This window comes from Macrotis lagotis, chromosome 2, assembly GCF_037893015.1.
Source record: "Macrotis lagotis isolate mMagLag1 chromosome 2, bilby.v1.9.chrom.fasta, whole genome shotgun sequence".
NCBI lineage: Eukaryota > Metazoa > Chordata > Mammalia > Peramelemorphia > Peramelidae > Macrotis > Macrotis lagotis.
Window position 1 is genome coordinate 213,364,140 of NC_133659.1, and position 16,216 is coordinate 213,380,355.

General features: G+C 35.2%; 1 protein-coding gene across 1 annotated transcript in view; it reads right to left on the reverse strand.

Moving 5' to 3' along the window:
• The window catches only part of MAP2K6 (mitogen-activated protein kinase kinase 6), a 160,399-nt gene that overhangs the window by 60,605 nt on the left and 83,578 nt on the right, over positions 1–16,216 (reverse strand). The window contains exons 2-8 of the mRNA XM_074224695.1: positions 14,320–14,386; positions 7,731–7,779; positions 6,352–6,465; positions 4,714–4,833; positions 3,131–3,247; positions 2,001–2,052; positions 258–385 (exon numbers count right to left, since the gene is read on the reverse strand). Coding sequence (XP_074080796.1) covers positions 258–385; positions 2,001–2,052; positions 3,131–3,247; positions 4,714–4,833; positions 6,352–6,465; positions 7,731–7,779; positions 14,320–14,386 — 647 coding nt within the window. The remainder of the gene's footprint in view (positions 1–257; positions 386–2,000; positions 2,053–3,130; positions 3,248–4,713; positions 4,834–6,351; positions 6,466–7,730; positions 7,780–14,319; positions 14,387–16,216) is intronic.

Here is a 16,216-nt window from a genome sequence, read left to right on the forward strand (position 1 = left end):
AGCGACTAGTCTTAAAAAAGCAAAAATTGTAGATAAATAAAAATATTATAAAATAAAATAAATGAATAAAATAAAAGTAAATAAATAAATAAAAGTCACAGAAGAATATACTAGTCAGTGAATCACTGAGCCTCAGGAAGCAGCAGTAAGGGTGACAAAAGTCAATTCTTCCTCAATGATGAAATCATTTCCCACTTTTTAGAAGAATTTTGTAGCCTGTCTTCTTTAAGACTCCATTTTCCAACTATGAGACTTACAGCCATATAGGGTTTGCATCCTGCATCCATAGTTTTGGCCACAGAATCCACAAGGTAACCACTAATACCAAAATCACACATCTTCACTTGGCCCAGTGTATTGATCAACACATTAGATGGCTTGACATCTGAAAGAAAAAATATACCATGTGCCACCCCTGCTAGTCCTAGTTTATATCAATTACAATAGTAACAAAAAAAAATAACATGTACAAAAAGTTTGCTCTATTCCTATCCTCACATTCTTATCCCTAGTGAGTTCACTGACCCCAAATGGTATAGCACTGCTTCCTTCTTTGAAATATTATACACTTTACTGACCTGTACCTTAACTGAATTCCTTTGTGCAATTTTGCATTTTATCTCCTATCTTCCTATCCCTGATAAGATAATAAGCAAAATGGAGTCTTTATTGTCTTTAGAGTCTTTATAATAAGTATTTAATAGACACTTGCAGAATTTACAAATTCACTATAAGTAGAGATATAAGGGATCATTTAGTGTGAGACCTCCAGTTTCACAGAAGAAGAAATTAGGACCTAGAGAAACAAGAAAGTTATCTAAAGTCACACATATCTCTGGGGCCCAACTTGAAAGAATCTAAATGAGTAAATACTTAAAATACTTATATAGGATTAGAATTATCAGAATTTTGTAGGTTGCTAGTGAAAATATTAAATATCTATCAAAATACTTGAAAATTATGAATAAAAAATGAAAGAGTTAGTCACATGCTAACAAATATATCAGTCTCAGATTTTTCCCCATTTTATGATCAGTGATCTTCATATTGGAAGAGATTCAGAGTTCATATTCTACATATGAAGAAATTGCACTCCAGTATGTGTGAATTGCCCAGGTTCTTTGATTCTATGATCAGTGCTCTTTCCATTATACCATTTCCTGACCTTTCTTGGAATTCACATTTGGACAAAAAGAGACCATAATTTAATATTTTAACAATTAAAATTTGCTCCAATCAAGCTATTGCTCTATCTTATTCAGTCTATCCTCTGTATCTTGACTTGTACTTCCTGCCTGCTGTTTTAATTGCTTCTCTCTGTCTTTCCATATTGATTTTCTTGAAGATTCTCTTTAAAATTCATCTCTTTCAAAAGGCCTTTCCTGATTCATACCATCTTAGTCAATCCTTTTCTCTAATTTTTATAGCACTTCTATTTTATGTAACTCAATTTAAAATTCTAGTTGTTTCTTGGATTTTTGCCTCAGATCCCTAAATAGTGTAGAAATTTCTTGAATATAAAAACTATTTTTGCAATTAACATGCAGAGCACCTAATCTAGTGTTCTTACCAGATGAGTTTAATTCACCCATACTTACTGAATGAAGAAACCAGGATTCCCCAGACTTTATGCTACTCCCAAAGTCAGGTTCTAACTCTTTACTCTTGGAAGAATTACATGTACACTGATGAATTTCTACCCTGTCTTTAAAGACTTCCAAAGAAGAAATTCCCACCACATGATGGAATTATTGCTCTTCATTCTCTGCATCAGTTTATTCCTAACCTAAATCCTTCCTACTGAAGTTTAGGTTCATCCCTTATTGATCTATTTTTGCCCAAGACAAAGAACAGTTGTTTTATATATAGGCTGCTCACCAATCCCAAAGGGAAACTCCTCCATTCTTTCATCTTGCTTAATCCTCCCTCAGCATGGACAACTCATGTGGACTGGCTAATAATCTAGCACAGGGTGTACAGCAAAAAGGACACACACTTACCTCGATGAATGACAGAAAGTTTACTGTGTAAATGTTCTAGGGCTTTCACAATCTGTAAAGGAGGAAACAACAGAAATTCATTACACAATTATTGGAAAGAAATGGCATCTGAAAGAATTTAGAACCTGCCTATATATTCCTTCTTCCTGACATGAGATTCCTAGGAGGAGTTGCCCAAGTGGAGAATAACACTCCAGGCATAGTAGAATTGCAGTATAGGTAAGGTTACATGTGATCCAAAACCTTTAGAAGTTCAAATCCAATATAAATAAAACTGTAAAGGAATCTCACTCATCAACTTTTTCTCTCTCATCAGTTCTCCATAATCTTAGCACCTTCCCTCTGATATTATCTCCAAATTATTTTATATGTATATTGTTTATTGATTATTTGCATGTGGTCTCCCCCATTAAAATGTAATTCCTTTGAAAGCAGGAAATATTTATGTCTTTCTTTATATCTCCAGCACTAAGCACAATGCCTGGAAAATGGTAGGCATTTAATAATTGTTTCTTGGCTTTTCATGATTCGATAGAATTTCCTGATTCTCCCATTGTTGCTAAGCACCCCACCTGATTACTTGGTATATATTTTGTTTATATTCTCTATTTATTAATTGATGTACATGTTGTTCCCCTCTTCTCCACTCTTTACCAATAGAATGAGAGTTTCTTGAAGGCAGAGATTCTTTTGTACTTATCTTGTTATCCTCAGGGGCTAGACCAGTACCCTAGAAGTCACTGAAATATCTGTTCAACTGAATTAAACATACTTCTACATTTCTCCTCTTTCTGTTGTTTAGATTTTACTCTACAGAACTTTGATCTTCTTTCCAGTTCTGCTGTTATTCTCCTTACTCGTCTCTTTTAAACCCTCTATGCCTCTATTGCCAGAGAAATGGAGGACAGGTTAAAAGGGGAAAAGAAAGTCAATGTTACAATACCAAATATGTGGTCTTGCCAAATAAATATACTTCTAAGGGTACTTTATTATGAGCAAGACAACAAAAACAGTGGTATAATTATATTTTCTGCACCATCTTCACTCAAAAGAGAAAAAAGAGCCAAAACTGAGCTACGTTTTCACTCCTTCCTTTCAGTGGGCTTCCAATACATAAACATTCTACTCACAGAAACTGCAATTTTCCCTAAGATGTCCTCTGGGATTGTTAGGCCCTTATCAATGACTTGTTTGTAGAACTTGTCTAGCGAGGTATCCATGAGTTCCATACAGATCCATACATCACCCTGAAAGAGAGGGAGAGAGGGAGAGAGGGAGAGAGAGAGAGAGAGAGAGAGAGAGAGAGAGAGAGAGAGAGAGAGAAAGAGAATCAGAAATAACTCACATTTTCACATCTATCCAGGGATGAGCGGTATACATGTTTTTACCTGATCCTTCCAGTTGATGGTGCTCTCTACCTCCTTTAATATTCTTAAAACATTTCGTTCCTATTGAATAAAATGCTGAGTCCTCCCTATGTTAGGAAAATATTTATTGAAGAACAAGGATATATCTGTCTGTCTGTCTATCTATCTATCTATCTATCTATCTATCTATCTCTAATTCCTAGCAGAGTGTTATTTAATTCATGCTTGTTGAACTAAGTTCATTACATTCAATTTTAAGTTCCACTTCTTGGCATATTAGAGACTTGGAACAAAGTAAGATTATCCCTAAGACCTAAACCAACATGAAGCAAAGTTAGAAGCCACCGAATTTATAGATCACCTTCAGTGTAATGTAGACTAGATCTTAATTATTTAAAGTGAAATGTAAGAGCTCATCCACCTGAATCAGTTGCCTAAACCTTCAAATAGACTTTTTATTGATTATATTTTGGTTTTATATAGCTTAGATTTTCCCCTATAGCTTCCCCAGGTGTAAGTGTTCCTCAACCACCTAAACGTTGAAATTCATTTTCTATATATAGTCTTTCAAAGAATTATTCCTTATAACTATTTTTTATATTTTAAAGGGAAAAAATTAATAAAACTGACCAATACAGTATTTCAAAACCATGCATTCCTTCTCTAGCCCCAATCACTGCAAATGAGTGGAGTAGTATCTTTTCATATAACTTCTTTTGATTCAAGCTTATTTTCTGTCATTTTACAACATTCAGTTTCAATTTAAACTTTTCATTCTAATGTCATTTTTGGAGTTCAAATCTGAGATATTCCCTCCAGAGCTGGCCTCTGCATCTGAGGATCAGAAGTGCCCTCTCAATCAAAATAACTGACATAAAGAATGAAATTATATACTATAACCCAAATGACATTAATATCTTTCAGGGGGGGGGAAGTGGTAGAAAAGAAAAAAAAAGGAAAATTAAGCCTCTAAATTTCAAACAGAATACTCATGTAGTCAGTAAAATGATCACAGCACAAGGAAATCTTAAGTTTCATTTGGGCAATCTGGTTAAATCATACTCCACAGATCAGCAATATAGCTGGAAAGGGTCGGCCAAACCAAAAAGGAGAAAAAGGGTCTATCATAAGTGAAAAGGGTAAGCTAACTTTTGGGCTTGGCTACATAATGATCACACAATCCTTTAAATCACTCAAAATATATTTTTACTAAAGAGAATGATAAGGCTGTGAATGTTTTATACATACATACATATATACATACATATACACAAATTTCTGACAAATTAGCTATCTGCCCCCCATAAACCCCATTCTTTGAAAACTCCCAACAGAGAACTACCTACCTCCCGGAAGAGTGCACCATAAAAAGTGACTGTGAAAGGGCAATCCACTGTCCTCATGGAGATATCCAGGTCCATCAGTAGCCTCTTCTGTTCCTGGCTATTCACAGTTGCTCTGATTCGCTAAATGAAAATGGGTGGGGAAAATTCAAGGTTATTTTTCCTGAAGATTGGGGATGGAACTTGAATTTTCCCATTCTAAAATAAGTCAACTTCTAGATGGGCCTTCAAAAAAACAAGGCAATGCAAAGAGTTTCTCACTCCAAGTGAATGATAACATAGTGAGATATGCCATGTCATTCATTTGCTACAATAGAAAAACTAGCTGATGACATTTTTTGAGGAATTAGTAATTACTATTTTCATCTAAAATGAAATTCATCTAAAGATGAAATTCATCTCAAGATGAAAAGTCTTCCAAAAACTGGAAAAACTTTTGAGTTGTACCTCAAACACCTTAAGAATTTCTTAATGGTTTATTGCTTTGTAAAGTCAATTACAAGGAGAAAATTAGACAAATCAAATTAAGGTTCGAGGAAGCCAACAGGTCATATTTTTCTTTTTAATTTATCCCTTAAAAAGAAAACCCCTAAATATGCAATGAGTATGGTAGAGGATTTCTGCCAGTGCTCAAGTTTTTATAGACATCAAAAACTATTGATTTCCTGAGAGCTAAGGACAAAACACAGACTATTCACCTTTCATAGAGTACAGGTAAGAAAACAAATGTATACTAGGAGTCAAAAGTGAAGTAAGGAATCATATGGTCTAACAACAGTTAAGAAATGACAGCAAACAGAATCAGCATCCAAGTTTTTCAGAGAACCTTAAAAGAACATCTAGTTTGTAGCAAAAGGTAAATTAATGCAATATCACTAAAACCTCATATTCTCTTGAATATTTAGTCAAAACTATATCACACTGAAGTCCTTGCTATGACAGAGCCCTCAGTCATTTTTCACAACTTGAGTAAAGTTAAATATACTGTTTGACTATAGAAACTTTTTTGGCATCTCTGAGTTATGTATTAGATGCTCTGTTCCCAAATTTTCTTGATTTCTTGTCAATAAATTTATCAGTTTTTAAAACTATATTAAAAAACAAAAGTTTGATAGCTATTAGCATAAAATTTCCATAAATTACACTCTCCTTCCTCCACATCATGTCTTTTCTTCTTCTTAGAATTAAATTTTATTATAATAATAATAATTATTATACAATTAAGGTTTATAAAGCGCTTTATACACATTTCAAATGAAGGTTTTTTATAAATGAAAATTTGATTCCCATAACAATTGTGAGGTAAATGCCATTATTATTCTCATTTTACAGATGAGGAAGTTGAATTTTAGATGTGTGATATAGTTCAGCCAAGGTCATTGAGCTTCATGAGTCTAGTGCTCTATCCACTGCATTATACTAACTACCTCATTAGAGTTACTGCTGCTACATGACTGTTGTTTGCTTTTTAAAGTCAATAATTGATGAAGTCCATTATTTTCCAATCCTCCTAAGCAGTCAAAAATTCTTTGCTTTAAACACTCTCAAAGCAGGATTATTCCTCTAAAATGGATGGCTCTTAAGTTAAATGGAAAATAAACATACATACACACATAAAACATCTAGAAAATATCACTCTACCTTCACTGCCATGATTTGCCCACTAGGCATATGCCGCATTTTCTCTACCACTCCATATGCACCTCGTCCCAGTTCTGCGATAGGCTCCAGGTCATCAGCCTTCACTTCAAAATTCTAGAGAGAAAAAATTCATTTATAATGAATAGACTGGGGAAAGAACATTCCCCTCTGCCCAATTTCTACAAGCACTGAAGAAAAGACTTCCAGGCAGAAAGTTTTCTAGGATGGTAGAACAAGGACTGAGAGAGTCTCAAGCAAGAAATTCCCAGTTAAGATTGTACTAAAAGACCTTTTGGGGCCTGTCATAGTACCCACCATACTTTAGGAAAGACTTCAAGTGATTTAATTTTACTTAATTCCAGAGAGAGGAAGGAAAGAAGGAGAATGGGAGAATTCAGTCACATGTCTTGACTAATCTTAAAATTTATCACATATTGCCAACTAAAGTTTGTTTTCATACCTCAAGCTACTCCTGATCAAGGAAATTTGCTTTTTTTTTTCCCCTTCAGACACAGAACTATAGTTTTCTAACAGGACTGCAATTGCTGCAATTGCTATGTTCTGCCCCACCATGCATGGTATAAACATTTCTACAGACACTACTTCTGTCCCCACACAAGCCTCAAAGGAGCCACAACCTCTAGTGTCTTAATTTTGGTTGTTCAGTTTTTTTCAGTTGTATCCAACTCCTCATGAATCCATCTGGAGTTTTCTTGGCAAACATACTACAATGGTTTGCCATTTCCTTCTCCAGCTCATTTCACAGATAAAGAAACTGAGGCAAACACGATTAAGTGACTTACTCAGGGTCACAAAGTTAGTAAATGTCTGAGGTCAGATTTCAACTCTTCCATCCAGGCCTGGAACCCTATCAACTGTGCCACCTAGCTGCCACTCCAATGTCTTACAGTTTTAAATTAAAAATAATTCCAGTCAGACAGCCCTATTGGCTATTCTCCATACTCCAAAAGTCTCCCACTTCTATACTTTTATGTAAGGGATACCCCACATCTGAAATGTACTCACTTCCCACCTCTGTCTTGTAGACCCTAGCTCTCTTCAAAATATGTTCAGGTACCACCTTCCATACGAGGACTCTTCATCCCTTCTCCCACGCTTCCACTTTATTAGCACTTTTTTCCTTATTTTATATAGACTTTGAACTAACTTGTATAGATATTGTATCCCCCAATAGAAGGTAATTTTCTCAAGGGGTATGTATTGTTTTGTTACCATCTATATTCTTAGAACTTAGCATAGTGTCTTGTATGTAGTTGGTGCCTAATAAATGTTTGTGGAATTGAAATTCTCAGTGGAAAAGTATACATGTGGAAAAGCCTAACTCCAAGTATTGCCTGGACTTTATCATTTTCTCTCACCTTATCTCCAATTGAGATACAAGCCTTGGAATCTAAATCCCGAGGAGGTCTATTAAAAAAAAGAACATAAAATGTTAAAAGTATTTACAATATACATCATTCCCCAAAAATGGAGAAATATGATATTATTAACACAAAAGAGGACAAACAGAATAGTAAGAATTTCAAGTCCATGTCATAAGAGGAAAGTTGAAGGATGTGGGGATGTTTAGCCTGAAGAAGAAAAGATTCAGGAGACATGTGATATTTATTTTCAAATATTGAAAGGTACCCTTGTTCAAAAGAAAACAGATTTATTCTGACCCTAGAGAGAAAAACCAAAAATGATAGATGAAAATGGCAGAGGCATATATAAGCTTAATGTAAAGAAAAAGATTCCTAAGAATTACAGCTATGCAAAAAGTAGATTGGGCTACCTCCAGAAATAGCAAATAATTAGAAATCTTCAAGAAAAGGTTGATAAGCCACTAATGTTGTATTGGGCAAATTCTTTTTTCGTGTATTAGTTGGAGTACAGAGCCACTAAAGTCATCCTTTCCAATTCTGAAATTCTTTGATTATTTAAAATAATGGCTTCCAGATTCTTCATACATTTGTCTTCATATTCTCTAAAGAATAGGATGTATGCTTGCCATGGTTAATAACTGAAACTGAAATATAGTTTCTAATTCTCTTACCAAATACATCAATATGCTTAATCATTTAACTTTTCCTCCCTTTATAAATGGTTATAAAAAAATTGGACCAAGAAATTTGGGTTTCATTTAGTTTAAGTCTCACATGTTAAAGACGAGGAAACTAAGGCCCAAGAGTTTAAGTTGCTTTCTTAAGATCATACAAATAGAATATGGCAAAAGTTGGATTAGAATGATAGTTTCCTGGTTTCCAGACTGGTGTTTTTTTTTAGTGGTGCAACTGGCTGCCTCAAGTGAAATCAAAAGGCATTTAGTTTTATAAGATTGGAAATGGAGACCATCTGGTCCAACTCCATCAATTTACAGATAAGAAAAATGACCCTTAGAAATGTTAAGAGACTTGACATGGTTACACAGGCAGTTAGCAGCACAATCAGAATTTGAACCCAAGTCTTCTGAGTCCAATTTCAGGATTCTATTTATTAAGTACCTATCATGCAACAAGTTCCCCTAGGCTGAAAACTCATTGCTAGTTTCTGGATTTTTCACCACTGAAGGAAAATATGAACCACCCACAACCCCCATCCCCCTGTTTCAAGCCCCCTTTCCACTAATTAAAAACTTTTCTTAGCCCTAAGGTGTTTAGTACTGTACCATATACCTCATAGGAGACCTTGCATCTATTTATAAAAAGTAAGTATAAGAGAAGAGGTATAATATCATAGTACAGTGGATAAAGAGCATATCTTTGGAGTCAGAAAAATCTGTAATCAAGCTGCCTCTGATTCATATACACACTGGTCACATTTTATGTGTCCATAAGGAAGCTATTCTCTGTGTCTCAAATAACTTAATAATTCTCTAAGTTACAAACTATTTGCAAGTCTGCATCAATGGGAAGATTTTCCCCACCAGATTTAAACAAAATATACGTAATTATATCATTATGCATGTATTCTAACATAATAGAATACTAGCCTCAAAGCCAGAAGACCCAAAATCACGTACCTCCTCTGAAATATGCTGGTTGTGTGAACCTGGACAACATCACTTCACCCCTCAGCACCCTAGGCAACATTCTGGGACTATAAGTTGTGAGACATGGTGTCAAACTATATTGATAGAGTGAATTTCCTCCTTTATGGTTTCCCTATATCAATAAAATCAAAGATCCAGGTCCTATGCCCATAAAGAAAACAATGCTAATAAAAAAGACATTGTTGATAGAAGAAAAAACAATGTAGAAGAGGTAACAACAAGCAAGACAATGATATAACCTAAACCAGAATGATAAGCCTCCAGATTGGAATGGACTCTAGAAGTATATTTTTCTTGTCCTTCTGAAAGGGAATTCTAAATCAAAAGTTGATATGCTCACATGCACGCACAATCTGAGGTTCCTTCCAAGACAGAGAGACTATATACATTCTCAGAGAGTACTCTGCAATATCCCACTCAAAGATGACAGATTTTCCTAACCCCATTCTGATTAGTTCCTATTCCTAAAGACTATTTTTAAAGGGAAAAATGGAAGGTTTTTAAAACTTTATTAAATATTATTAAAAAATAGGGATCTGAAAATAGAAGGAAGTAAAAACTGAATGATAGAATGACTATCTTTCTTTTAACCTCAAAAACCAAGAGTAAGATATCTATTTATAAAGAAATGAAACTAATCTTCCCTACCCCATAATAACCTTAAATATGTGTTTGTGCTTGCCCTGCACACATGCATAGGTTTGTAATAGAATTAGCAAAGACATTTACATATAATTTGAAATTTAGGGAAATTTTTTTTAGAAGATTTTCCTGTGCAGCTTACATTTCTAAAACTCAATAGTCTATTCTTCAGCTTGAAAGTTTATTTTGCCATTCACATTAACTATAATGATATTTAAGAAAAAAGATATTCTTGAATCATATAATTGACAAAAAAGAATTATAATGATTTTCCCTTTCTAAAAGTTCAAATTATTTTCAAATAGCAGCAACATGGTCCTGGGAAAATAGTGCATTTACTGGGAAATAAAGAACTGTATGATCTTGGTTAGTTGCTTGGTTTCTCTAGCCTTCAATTTCATGCAAAAAATAAGGTTAAACTAGAATATCTTTTAACCTTTCATACAGCTTCAAAATCCAATGTGTCTATATGACTACATTAACATCATAAAACCTTTATCTCTGATATTTTATAAAATAGAGAAATTGGGGCACAAAGAAATTGTAGTTTTATAGCTATTTGTGTCTTTTAGTCTAGTCTTAGAGTTGGGGAGACATGGGTACACATCCTACATCTGACATATACTGATATGTAGATAAAACAAGTAACATCTCATTGATTCAAATAAGTTCATAAGACTACAAATTAAAGATAAATTATTGGTTTGCATTGATGAAGAGAGTTGTAACATTAGGAACTCAGGCCCAAAGTCTGCTTTCTTCTCTCCCTCAAAAAATCTCCATCTACTACATTGAAAGTTTAAGGCTTTGGCCTATTTTATTCATCTCTCCATCTCCCTCAATACCTAATAGAGTGCCATTTTATAAAGTTAAATGTTTAATAAATACTTGTTGAACTTATATAAGGAAACTTCTGTAAAGTTACACTATTAGGAACAGAAAATTTGGTTAACTGACTCCTAACTTAAATCTCTGTACTTTTTTTTTAGGTTTTTGTAAGGCAAATGGGGTTAAATGGATTGCCCAAGGTCACACAGCTAGGTAATTATTAAGTGTCTGAGACCAGATTTGAGCCCAAGTACTCCTGACTCCAGGGCCGGTGCTTTATCCACTGCGCCACCTAGCCATACCTACTCTCTGTACTTCTAATGATATTAATAAGCTTATTTTTTTTCATCTCTTTGTAGCCATAAAGCAAACCAAAAGCAGGAAATGAAAGCCCCCAAAAGAAACAAAACAAAATGCAACAGTGCCTTCCTGAGAATTTATCATAATGGTGTACCCTGGATATTTTGATACTATAAGAAATGGGGAAGGATGTTCTTTATCTTCTGTTCAAAACATGGATCTTCTTGGGGTAAGGTTATATCTAACAAAGATACAAATCTCTTCTTTCATAAATCAGCCTCCTGCCTCCTCTAGCTTCACATCCCACATCTTACTAAGAGTCTTCCTCAGTTCCTCTTTAAAGTCTTTCCTCTAAGAATATCTCTAAGTTATCCTGTAGGGGGCGGCTAGGTGGCACTGTAGATAGAGAACTGGCCCTGGATTCAGGAGTAACTGAGTTCAAATCCGACCTCAGACACTTAATAATTACCTAGCTGTGTGGCCTTGGGTAAGCCACTTAACCCCATTTGCCTTGCCAAAAAAAACCTTAACAAAAATTTATCCTGTATATATTTCTTTTTTACATGGCTATTTACATGTTAAATTTCCCATTAAATTATGAAAGCCTTAAGAAGAGGTAATATATTTGCCTTTGTTTCCCCTAGCATTTAGCACAATCTTTGATAAACATAGTAGGCACTTTATATATGCTTGTTGATTTGACTCAAATTGTCCTCAAAAGATAAAAGATAAATTGCCTCCAGTGGATAAAACTTAAAATTCGGAAGAGTCCTCTATTCTCTTTCCCAGGTCATTCTCTCATATGATACTTATCTGTGTACATGTAGTATCTTTCTCACTCTATTCCCAACAGAATGAAAGTTTCTTGAAGCAGGAACATTTGAACTTTGTATTTCCTAAGTCCCTACCACAATATCTTGAACATAGTTAAGTAATTAATAAATTCCTGCTTATTGAATTAAACATTTTCATTCTTATGGGCAAAAATCAGTTCCTTATTCTAAGACACAGAAATCAGAACACCTAGAGTTTCCTTAGTCACTAATCAATTTCTTTCTCCTTTTGTCAAAGTTTTCCTATCTATCATTGAAAAGAATGCTACATTTACACCATATTAGGGGATGATTTGGAAATCCAAGTCAGCAAAAACTGATTGACATGGGACGGCTAGGTGGTACAGTGGATAGACCACTGGCCCTGGAGTCAGGAGTTCAAAATCCAGCCTCAGACACTTAATTATCTAGCTGTGTGGCCTTGGGCAAGCCACTTAACCTCAATGCCTTGCAAAAAAACCTAAAAACAAAAAGACAAAAAAAAAAAAAACAAAACCTGATTGACATTCAAGACTCTAAGGTATATTACAAATACAGAGTAAGCAGAGAACAAAATTAAGAGGGATAGGAGCAAGTGCCTGTTTATTTGTTTCTGTGTGTGACTTCAAAACATCAATTAGAAAAGCCCTATGAGAATAAACCTGCTATCTTGGAAAACTGGCCAGAATACACATGGTGGAATGAGAGGGAAAATAAAAGTTCAAAATGGTAGAGGATTAGAATAAGGATCTTAAGGATCTCAATTTAAACTTCAAGAACTTTAAAACCAAATAAAATGATTGATAAAAAAAAACTGCAATGAATCTCCCTACCATCCCTAAACTCCAAAAGGGGGGGGGGGGGGGACTTCTAGACTTGCCAGAAACCCTGGTGCTCTTCAAGTTCAACCCTATCATTTTTATAGTTACATTAAAATTTTAACATTAATTATCAATACAAACCACAAAACTTGCTCAGTTATTACTGACCTTTAAAGTAATTGATTTCAATAATAAATTCCTTCAATGCTATATAAATCACTCTTAACTACCCATCAAAATTGTTTGTCCATTCTCATTTGCTTTTCCTCATGTTTACAGATAATGTGCTAGACATTCTTCCAGCTTTTTCACCTTAAATTCTTGCATAAATGTCTTTCTAGATATCTGTGTATTCTTCATTTTTTCAGTCTTAATTGCATTATAGCATTTTACTGCGTTATTATAACACAATTTATTTAAACATTCCCCTAATGTTGTACATTTAAGCAACTCTATTATTTTATTGGTGAGTAAATTGTGACCCAAAGACCACCCAGCTAATCAGTAACAAAGCCAGGTCTAAAGCCCAGACCCACTAACTTCCAATCAAATGTTCTTTACCTTATTACAGACTGAATTCTACCTAGATGTACTGGTATTCTAGGACACGTAGAGAGGGGACTATAAAGGGATGTCCATGACTGGAGATATAAAGGAAAGATGAATAACCTCTTATTGACTTAAAAGTTCACAATAACCTTCTCCACCCTGGGGGGGGGGGGGGGGGGTACGACAATATAATTCCAAGAAGGCATACAGAAAACTAGGAGTACAGATATGATGGAGAAAAGCCCCTACCATACCTGCTGGTTACATCTAATGACATTCAATCAGGGTTCAGAACTTTAACCAGCGAACTCTATAACTTTTATTATGCTTTTAGGTTTGCATTTTTATCCTCACCACAATCCTGGGAAATAGGTACTATTATCATGCAAATTTATTGTTGAAAAAACTAAGGCAGGCTTTGATTAAGTAAGTGAATTTCTAAGGATCCAACCACTACAAAGCATCTGAGATTGGATATGAACTCAGGTCTTCCTGACTCCAGGTCCAGCTACATCACCTAACTGCCTCTAGGAAATTACTCCTCCAGTGCCTCATCATGGTATCAAGGTAAACTGAGGCAATAACAAGCTCTGAGAGAACCCAGTGGCATGGTGATTCACTCTAAAGTCTGTTATCCAACGACCAGTCTAATCAAGTTTAGACAGAGTCATCACCAGTTTGGACCACCTCCCCACCCAATAACGAATATTTTGGTCACAGAAGCCCTTGAACACTATATACTCACATTATCTCTCAATCTACATTGGCAAAGAAAGTGTCACCACTAATTGAATCACGTGGATTTGAAATAATAAAGTACCCAACCAATCTCCCAACAACTTTTTGAGAACAGATCTTCTAAGGGCAGCCCTTCCTATGTCAACAGGTAACTCCAAAATGCATGAATTCTCCAATGGTCTCTAAGAGTTTTTGGCAAGTAAGCAACAAGATTTTGAAAACATACGCTGAACTGGTCTGAGATTGTTCAAATGCTTCTTTTGGAATCTTCAGCCCAGGGTTCCTCTTCTTGCCTAGGAAGAAGAAACCAGAAAAAAAAAATTAAGACAAGAAAATAAGAATCATGGGGGGCAAAAGTAAGTAAAGGGAATATAGGATAGCATTTATATGAAAATTGCTTTGGCCTTGCTAACTCCATGGGTTATTAGCAGCTTCACCACCTTTCATCTATTCCACCTATTGAATTTCTCATCTTTCAAAGCCCAAACCAATTATCACCTCCTCCAGAAACCTTCCCTGATACTCCCTCTCCTCTAACCCACAGCTGATGAACACTCTTTCTTTCCCACTTCATCTGATGTGAGACACAGCTCATTATGTTCTTTTGTATTTTAATTAATATATTTCCTATTCCTCTCCATCACCAAACCACTGAAATTCCCTATGAGTGTAGGCTTAAGACCTCCCCCATACACAGTATTGCATATACAGTAGGCTCTTACTAAATGTTAGTCTAATTCAATTATTAACTTTGTCCTCCTTTTTCAGCTGCTACAGGTGGGTAGAACAGAAAAGTTAAAAATAAAAAACAAAACCAAAAAACCCTGGATTTGTGGTGTTTTATAGAACATTGGATTCTGTGTCAGAAAAAAAAGTAGGCTCAAATCCTAGCTCTCCTCCTTTCTATCTAAGTGACTTTGTGCATTTTACCTTACTTATCTATGCCTCAGTTCCATTCTTTACAAAATTAATAGGTTGCACTAGACAGCTAGAGGTACCTCTATGATCCTTTACGTTTCTGGGGAAATCTGAATGTGTCCTTGGGTAATCAATACAAATCATAATAATAACTGAAAATTAAATAGATTTTTTAAACTGGCAAAACATTTAATAAACATTGTTTCTTGTCATCACCATGACAATTCTGTGAGATAGCTACTTTAGGTATTGTTATCCCCATTAAAGAGGAAGAAACTGAGGTTCCAAGAGACTACATAATTTACAGAGCATCATAGAAGTAAGGACAACTAGATGGCAAAGTAATTAGAATGCCCGGCCTGGAATCAGGAAGACCTGAGTTCAAATGTGGCCTCAGATAACTATCAGCTATATGACTCTGAACAAGCCATTTTACCCTGTTTGTCTCGGTTTCCTCATCTGTAAAAATTAGTTGGAGAAGAAAATGGCAAATCACTCCAGCATCTTTACCAAGAAAACCCAAAATAGGGTCCTAGGGAGCCAGACACAACTGAACAACAAAATACAGCTAATAAGAATCAGAGAATCTGTGAACCTAGTGGGTCTTTCTGACTCCAAATCCAGCACTCTATTAAGTATAAAAAGCTCTTTATCACCTCCTTTGTCTATAAAATGAGGAGTTTAGATTAAATGGTCTCTCTCCTTACTTCTAACTCAAAATTCTCTCCCATACATCTTTCTGGATCTGAGTCATACACCACATTTGCATTACCTTTTGCTTGTTTTTCCTTATACCTAAATGAGTCACTTGACTTCTACCTTCTGAGTGACAAGTAGCATAGAAAGCTGACATTTTTCAGGTCATAGACAGTGGCTAAAGAAGAAGAAAACAACATCTGTTGCTATTCTCAACCTCATACAACAGAAGAGCAAACCCATTGGAAAGTGTGATGTCAAGTAAAGATGGCAGAGTTAAGGAAAGAAATACAGTGAGCTTCTTTCTACAAATTACTCCTAACAAATCTAGAAAATGCACCAGATTAAATCCTGATGGAGAAACAAAAACAGTTTTAGTCCAACCCATGTCAGAATAGGGAGACAGACAAGGAGGTAAGTGAACACTGGAGGCAAAGTTGAACCAGCAACACACTGCAACAGAGCATCCCAGCACTCATGGGGAGACTGTAGCACTCCAGGGCAAGAGA